The following is a 9,205-nucleotide window of genomic DNA, read 5'->3' on the forward strand; positions in this document are numbered from 1 at the left end:
TATGACCACAGTGTACCCATCTTCTGATGGCTACTTCCAGCAGGATAACGCACCATGTCACAAAGCTCAGATCATCAAACTGGTTTCTTGAACATGACAATGAGTTCACTGTACTCCAATGGCCACCACAGTCACCAGATCTCAATTAAACAGAGCACCTTTGGGATGTGGTGGAACGGGAGATTGGCATCATGGATGCGCAGCCGACAAATCTGCAGCAACTGCGTGATGCTATCATGTCAATATGGACCAAAATCTCTGAGGAATGTTTCCAGCACCTTGTTGAATCTATGCCACCAAGAATTAAGACAGTTCTGAAGGCAAAAGGGGTCCAACCCGGTACTAGCAAGGTATACCTAATAACGTGGCCGGTGAGTGTAGTTGTTTATTGTCTGACAATTGCTGTATGGTGCACAATAAACCTCTAAGATGCTGAACATGTAACTTGTGTTAAATATAGAATAACTGGGTATGAGAATGCATATACTGTGAACGTCTGACTGTATTTCGTTGTATTCTTGCACATGTAGTTGTTTCTGAGACTGAAAACCTGATAAAATTATATAAAAATGTTTAATTAGACCACACACTTCACTGATACCATAAATAGATAAGACAAAATACTGAGGTGTCTAATGACAGACTTCTTTTGAGGCTTATCTTGTCATCATCTTGACCTACTTTTCCAGCGAGAACAATAAACATTTTCTGTATAAAAGAAAAGAGAGAAAAGAGTCTATTCTATCAGGCAGCGAATGAGATAAATGGCTCCTTCTATTTTTCCAGCTGATTTTGTTATCATGTTCCTCTTTTGTCATTTGTAACAATATTCAGCCACAAAACATTTTCCCGACAAACAAGGCACATCTTGTGCTTCCTTATCATTACCACTGTTGTGAGAGGACAAAAGAAGCAGAGCGTTTACGCAGCCCGAGATCTCACCATGTTGACAGCATCTTTATTGAAGGGGTTCCTGTCTGTGCTTTCGGGGTAGTGCACGAGAACCTTTGACTTGAACGACCGTCGGATGGGGCTCTGCTCAAAGCCCTCGCCTGAAAAGACAAACACAGGCACAGAAAAAAAGAGAGTTAGGGTATTATCGTATTAGCACAGCGTGATCTTTGACCTTCATCACTGCAGGGACAGACTTCATTACAAGATGAAAGGGACGGAACAGAGGACGTCACAAAATGCCTGCTGCTTTGATTTATGAAAAAGCTCGGACAGGACGACCTTGTCCGACAAAGGCTGAGAAAAAAGTTCATCCGTTGTCAACAGCAAAAGGCTACTCTGCAGCATAGAGGGAAAAACCCTTCCAAGGGTTATGTAACTCAACTCATTACCATAGAGATAGACTGGAAAAGCGGTACAGCACCCCTCATCCCTGACACTCTGCAGAGGGAAACTCTTTTTACACTTGTAGCAAGTGCACAGGATGAAAATATGCTCCTTTTATATACATCAAAAGTGCTCAGGTTCAGGATAGAGGACATAGTTATCTATAAAACAGCTACATGTACATGAAAGGATTGAATTTGCAGTGCATGCAAGATAACTCTATTATATACCGCTACATTCACAATGCACAGATTTGATGCATTGCCCTGTCTGGCTCACGTTTCTCCTCTCCTCAGTCACCGCACCTCGTGTCAGCTTCTAGCTCCGGTTACATACAGAGCGCTGTCTGTGTGAGCATGACTGAAGGAAGAGGACCAGCTTAAGACAGAAATAAAATATGTGTGTATGATTCATGGCATGACAGTAGTGAATGAGGTACTTTCATTATTCATCCACTTTCTGAGGGGGATGTCCTTGAACAGTGCTCTTCACTGTATTTCATATTTCACTAATCCACCCTGACTTCCCAGGGTTCATGTTCAGTTTTAATCAACATCACCGCGTTATAAGAACATAAACAACTGCTAATGGCACAGTAACTAGTCTTCCCTTAGCTGCCAGCTTTGACGCACTCATTCAGCATTCAGGAACATCCAGCTCACCTGCCTACGAGATGACGCACAGCACCCCAAGAGAGGAAACGGTGCTGCAGGCAGAGTGAGAAAGGAGCACCACTTCCAGTGAAACTGAGTCAGACTGGTAGGTGGGAGACAAAGGCTAATGGATCACAGTGATGAGAGGGGGAGTCAGTGTTCTTTAAGTCAAGGGTACAAATTGGTGTCGGTGCCGAGAGGCTGAATCGAGTTTTGCAGAAGGACACCTAGTTGCCATGGTAGCACATTTCCGCTGTGTTCTCGAAGATGGCTATCAAGACAAAGCTCGTCAGCGGTTTACGTCACCCCGAGTTTCATCAGCTGACCCAATTAAAGCCCACGCTCCTCCTGACACGTGCTCCCACCACACAGATCACATTCACACGCTCTCTCTTTCTCCGTGTTAACAGGAGGGAGGTTTGTTTTACGGTTTGAATGAAAGCTTAAATACCTGTTTTACAGATGGGCTGTAATCAGCGTGTTACCACATTACCACACACACAGCGGAGACCGTGAACGAGCTAATGAGCTGCAGAATACTTTAAATCAACAAAAGGGCTGCAACTAGTGATTATTTTTAAAATCACTTAATCTGCCTATTGTTGTGTTGATTAATCATTTGGTCCTTAAAATAGTGACAACAGTGCATCAAGATTTTCTCAAACCCAAGGTGACACTGTCAAATTGTCTGACCAGCCATTCAAGAACACGAAATATTCAATTTACTGTCAATTCACTGTCACATAAGACAAATAAAATCAGCAGGTCATAACAATAAAGATTCTGGAGCTAGTTAACGTTTGGCATTCCTGCTTTTCAGCCACGGTGTCCACAGTATCACACACTTAAATTTAATGCTTTTTAAGACCTTTTCAAGATAATTTCTAAACAAATTTGAGACAGATTTTTGGAGAAATCATCTTTTTCTTATCCAAGCATTGCACGATAAGTATAAAGGTAAGCAGTATTTATGTTGTCTTGTGCAGAGGTAGGTTTTATGAAGGAACATGTTGGCTGTTAGGTGCAAGTATGAAGTAAAGGGTAGGTTTAAACTTTCGTAACAGTGTGAACTTTCACACAGAAGAGCTTGACTCATATTGAAAAACAAAAATTAAAAGACATATTATTGAAATTAGATAAAAGGTTTGTTGCCATTAAGACATCACAAATTCCATTTTAAGATTATCTAAAGGTCCAGTGTGTGATTTAGGAGGATCTAGTGGAATCTAGTGGTGACAATTATAGATGGCAACCAGTTGAATTTTCTCCTAGTTAGAAATCCTTCAGTGTTCATTGTTCAGGAGGTTTTTACTGGGAGCCAAATTATCTTTCAAAACGAATGATTAAAACCAGTGAAAACACTGAATAAAGCAGTTACACGTTACAAGCCAATGATTCACCGGCGCTGTTTGACCACGGGGGCACTAATGTGGGCTCAATTTTTTCTCTAATAACTAAAAATCCAAACACTATGGAGGTTTTTCCAGGTCATCAGATTTGTCTTTGAGCTGTTTAATGAGTTTTTCCATTTTATCAACGCTGTGGCGTATGTCTTCAATATCATCTTGGTTTGCGCATATCTCTATCTCCTGGACCTGTTCCGACAGCGTGGAGAGTGATGTCTCTATTTTGATCAATGTGGTTTGAGTGCCGGCTTTTTTCTTATCAATGTGCTTGGTGAGGTCGTCTTTTGTTTCCTGGATAGCTTCCAAAAGTTTACAGTGGGGCGTGTCAGCTTCTTCTTGCCCAACCACCATGTCCCCGACAGGTGTCCAGCGTGCGAGTGATATGAAGTCCGAGGTGTAGTTTTACTTTGTTTTTTCTTCCGAAAATTGTAGCTTGCCATACAAATTTGACTTGGTCTCTCTTTTCTGGTTTGTTGCTCGTGGTTATGAGGGAATTAAAGAAGGATAAAGGCAGTTTCGAGGCCTACCATAGAGAACTCACAAACACACGTCCACACTCCCTGGCAGCATCTGGAAGTTCACATTGAAGAGGTTTTTACTGGAAGTCCAATTAGAGGTCAAACAAATTGATCAGGTGATTAAAACCAGTAACAGCACTGAATGAAGCAGTTTCATGTTAAAATATCAGTGTTTTTCCAATGCTGCTCATCACAGAGCGGCCTGCTAACTATGTGGGCCGATGCAAAAACGTGAATTGCCCTAACGAGAGCCAGTGTTTGGTTTGTCTGTTCTGGGCTTCTTTAGAGACATGGCGGAGCAACATGGTGATCTCTGTGGATGAGGACTCGCTCCCTATAAATGGCTCATTCTAAGATAACGAAAACACAATGATTCTCATTTTCAGGTGATTATACACTAAAGAAAACATACCTATCATACTCCATTTCTGCTAATGTATCCCCCTAAATCCTACACACTGGACCTTAGATGACTTTAAAGGCCTATTATTTATAAAATTGAATTTAAGACATTTTTAAGGACATGTAAAGACCCTGGTTTCAGCTCTAATCCCTCGTACATGAGAGTCCTCACCGCTGTCACTATAATATCAATATTGTCAATGTTTTTGGAGGACAAAAACAATGAAGTGTTTCATTTTCATTCCACGGTTTAGACATTCATCACAAAGACGTATGTCCCTGAATGGTGCCCCGTCCCTAAAACAGACACACTTCATTAGGGATGATTGAGCAGCCATAAAGGTAGACATCTGTCATATTCACCCACTGAATCGCCCCCACTGTCCCATTCATCACATCATTACATGAGTAGATGAGGACAGATATAGAAAGAGGCAAGAGATTAAACTGACAGCAAATGTCCGCTGGCACTGACTGATGAGGAGTTATTCCTTTTTGGCTCAAACAGTTTAAATCACTCCGTCTTTGCATTACAGATTTGTCTGTCCACTGAAGGTTGAATCGTGCCAGAATAAGAAAGACAAATGTTGCTTTTCATCTCAGCCTGAGACACAGATGGTGGTGTTGGGTTTGAGTGCTTAAAATAAAGGATAAAAGTGTTGAACGCCTAAAAATAAAACAAATCAGGCTGGAATCTCTGCGTGCAATAAGACAGAACATACGCATCTCTTTGTAATCACTTCAGCATTACAAAGCAGCTCTCAAAATGTTCGGTCAGGGAGTTCTCGCCCTCCAGTGATGTCATCCCCCTGTGACAGTCGGGTGCTGAAGCCTCGGCCATCCAGCGACAGGCGACGTCACGTGAAATTTGATTAGGCTGCAGAAAACACAGTGGCATCTATTGAGAAGCCAACAAGGGCAGATTGTTTCCCTGCAGGCATTCTCTAATGATACAGAAAAAGAGATACTGTATCTCCTCGTCCAAGCACTTGAGCGCACAACAGAATAAACCTCTCTGGCTTGACTACAGCTTATAGAATATGTATGTGAAGTCAAACACAGAGACCGAAATCCCTTGAAAGGAGAGCAGAGCCCCCTGCTGCAGTGGGTCTGAGATGACCCGCTGTTACATAAGCAGATTGGTGAAGCTCAGATATACCAGCCAGCAGCTCTGTCACTCGCCACAGGGAGCCGGATATCAAAGTCCCCAATGGTTAGTTAGAGCAGCAATTAGTCTGCAGCACAGCTATGTGTTCCAGCATGATACAGAGCTCATGCTAAATATACATTCTCTTGCTGTAATTCAAAGGCATGTCTGTTTATCTTTCCCCTGAGGAGCTGTTCTACATGAGCTACTGCGAGGTACATAGGAGAAGGAATACAGGGTGTGACTATTGTCTGCAAACCTGGAAGTGACGTTAAAGCGTTCAAGGTGTTTGGCACACCTGCATGGTTCTTTTTCTCTCACAAAGAGCGAGGCGCTCGCACAGAGCAGACGTCACACAGGACTACTGGGTGCATCTGTCCTCACCTCACCAAGCTGAGTGTCAACACCTCAGTGTGGGGGAAAAAGCACCACCACCTGATGTCTCTATTTCTAAGAAGATATCCACCACAAATAAACCATCACGAGGCAGCATCACTGCAGCTGTCATCGCCTTGGCAACCCCCACATCCACCTACAAGCACAGCATCCATTTCCTTCCACCTCTGGGTTTTTTCTTTTGGTAACGCTTGGTAAAACAAAAAGTCAAGCTCTGTTTGAGAGCATGAAACCAGCCGCCACATAGATTATCACCGCTTTTAGATTTGGACAGTGGTGTAATCTGTGTCCTGTGTTAACCATGAACCACTGCCTGGATGCTCCATCTGTGCTCCAGCGTTATCGGGCAGGATAGGATGCTGTTGTCCTCTCTTTTTTTATTCAACCCTTTCTCTGCGATATTATTTATCCAGGTGTAGCAGGGGATGACTTGCAGAAACCAACAAAGCTATATTCTCATTTGACCTACAGTGCTACGGTCAAAACAACAAACAGAGCTGTGATGTGATTTCTCTAAGCAGAGGTAACACAAAAGGACATGAGTGTAGGGTGACACAGTAGGATATTATTAAAATTCCTGAGTCAAATTGATGGAAAAAATATGACTTTTACATTTTATGTTGTTGTTCATATGTTTAAAACTCAAATATATACATTTTTAAACATTTAAAAATGCTGCCAAACATGTATAAGCAAAATCTGGTGGTATATGTTTGAAATAGAAATGATAAAGGACAAAATGTGGGGTATTTTTCACAGGCGACCCGCAGATATTTTGTTGTCAACAAGGCTGTGAAAGGAAGAGGAATGTGGCGTCCAATCAAAACATTAAAGCGGATGTCACCCCTACACACGCAAACAGGCCTACATGGGCTGCAAAATGTTTCTCATGAAGCATGAGTGCATCTATATAGTGTTGATGATTTGTTTGGTTGGTGTTTATCTACCTGCTCCATCGTCCGGCTCCAGGCCCGTGTCCGTGTCCACTCCACACACAACAAAATAGTGGGCGAAGCGGCATGAAGCCGCTCCTGTGTGCGCTGCGGTGCCGTTCATCCTCGACGCGTTTATGGTGTGAGAGCTCCGTTTACTTCTACTTCACGGTGTAGATGTTCATCATAGCTGACGCGGCTGATCCGAAATGGTTTTGACTTCCACCCCCGCTGTCGTCCTTTCTGTCCTGATCCGTGCGCTGGGTGGTGTCGGCCCGCCTGCCTGCTCTGTCTGCTCCGCGCTGTGACTCTGATGGAGCTCAGCAGGATCCAGCGATGGTCATCTCGTTTGTTCAGAGGGGGAGGAGGCTGTATGTAGGCCTGGGAGGGAGGAGGGGGAGACAAAGACCTCAACGCATCATCATCATCACTGTTAAATCAGCCTCGTTTTTAAAGGGTGGTGGTGGTGTCGAAATTCATCATCCGAGCCCACATCACAAAAATCACGATTTGTCAGAAGGGACTTAGTGTGTTTTTTATCTATCACAATGCATAGTATTTAATCTCATAGATTATATCTTTTTATTTAAAGGTCTTTACAAAATCAAAACATTAAATGAAATACAGTATTAATCCTTACATTTTAATTAAAACGTTAGAAACCACTTTGGAAGATTAAAAACAACCACATTTATACTAGACAGATGCAGTGGTGTCTCCAGAAATTTTTCATAGGGGTGGCCAGATGGGGCCAGTGATAATCATGGGGTGGCACACCAAAACCAAAAGCCTTAGCTAAATTTCAGGAATTCTCAAATGCTGTTCAACTAGGCTAGGCTAGTTGCAAATGATCTCAGTTAACCATTCATTAAGTTCCGGCCCCAGACACAGACTGGTTAATCATAACATAGCATTGCCGGCTCAGACCAGGGTCCGGCAACAACACAGCTGTGCTCCACTGACTTTAATGCAATTGTTTCAGATTTCCTTCATTTTCAGGCTGGTTTTGTGGATTTGGAGCTAAATGTTGTGCCTGATACTTGTTACCTAGAGAGGTTGGAAAAAGATATACGTTTCCTCCCTGTTCCAAAACCAAAATCAGACCCTGAGAAGTGTAGGGTTAGCTAGCTAGCTACTGAAGATATAGCCTACTGAATGTATACACATGCTGCTTTTGCTTCTTAATGATGATAACAGTGAAACAAAGACCGACCCTGCTGTACAGGAACCAGTGAAGGGAAGCAGGGAAACTTTGCTGATATTCAACCAGCTGTGTGTCATCGCGTTGTGCATTGTTTGACTTCCTTCGAAGATCCCTGCCCGTCTTGCGGTGGAGCTCCGGATGCTGGCAGCGGCACCGGGCGAAGCCAAACACTATTCATCTGCACACACTGTGATGCCACACAGCTGGTTCAATATCAGCAAAGTTTCTCTTTATATTCATTGTCTTCAGTGGCGATCAGCAGTGATGTGGTGGTTCACTTTTACACTGTGATCTGTAGCCTGTAGTTCGGCTTTAGCTTCTAAATATCTTTGTCTTTTTACCTGTTGTTGCTGCTGAGTCAGTTTGACATCCTGGATATATCCTTCAAACACAGACTGTAGACCCCTCTGTCTGCTTCTCTCTGGAATCACTCTTTCATTCTTCCAAATTATGATATTTCCTCAGGAAGTGCAGTTAGTTACAGTGTGGGCACCATACTTACTCTGACAGCTTGTTGGACCATCAACGGGCGAGGCTTAGCGAAAGGTCAATATGGAGAGAAAAGGAGTTGCATAGCCTACTGATACTTTGGTTTCGTGTCTTACAGTTAAGCTGGATTCCGGGGGGAAAGTATTCCAGACGTCCCTCTCCCATGCAACACTTTCCAGCACAAAATATGTATTCCTTCCAGCGCGTTCTGGGTCTGTCCCAGGGCCTCGTAGCAGTGGGACATGCCCTTAACACCTCCAACGGGAGGTTTCCAGGAAGCATCCTGATCAGATCCCCGTACCACTTAAACTGACCCCTTTCGACATGAAGGAGCAGCGACTCTACTCCGAGCTCCCTCTGGATGTCTGAGCTCCTCGACCTATTTCTAAGGCTGAGCCCAGCCACCCAACAAAGGAAACTCATTTCGGCCGCTTGCATCCACAATCTCATTCTTTTGGTCCCTCCTCAGATCTCATGACCATAGGTGAGGGTTGGGACGTCGATGGATCAGTAAATTGAAAGCTTTGCCTTCTGGCTCAGCTCTCTTTTCGCTACAACAGTCCAGCACAGCACCTGCATCACTGCAGATGCTGCGTCAAACTGCTCCATCCTACCCTCACTCATGAAGGATACCCCAAAATACTTGAACTCCCTCGCTTGGGGCAGTGAATCATTCCCAAACCAGAGGGGCAATAAGGATGTGGATATCCATTATTTGTC

At 43.5% G+C, this 9,205-nt stretch overlaps 1 protein-coding gene across 1 annotated transcript in view; it reads right to left on the reverse strand.

Moving 5' to 3' along the window:
* LOC126407647 (DENN domain-containing protein 5B-like) overlaps nucleotides 1–7,117 on the reverse strand; it is a 28,146-nt gene extending 21,029 nt beyond the window's left edge. Inside the window, exons 1-2 of the mRNA XM_050072735.1 lie at nucleotides 6,808–7,117; nucleotides 943–1,052 (exon numbers count right to left, since the gene is read on the reverse strand). Coding sequence (XP_049928692.1) covers nucleotides 943–1,052; nucleotides 6,808–6,916 — 219 coding nt within the window. The 5' untranslated portion in view covers nucleotides 6,917–7,117. The remainder of the gene's footprint in view (nucleotides 1–942; nucleotides 1,053–6,807) is intronic.
* Between the last annotated feature and the right edge of the window lie 2,088 nt (nucleotides 7,118–9,205).

This window comes from Epinephelus moara, chromosome 20, assembly GCF_006386435.1.
Source record: "Epinephelus moara isolate mb chromosome 20, YSFRI_EMoa_1.0, whole genome shotgun sequence".
Lineage (NCBI taxonomy): Eukaryota > Metazoa > Chordata > Actinopteri > Perciformes > Serranidae > Epinephelus > Epinephelus moara.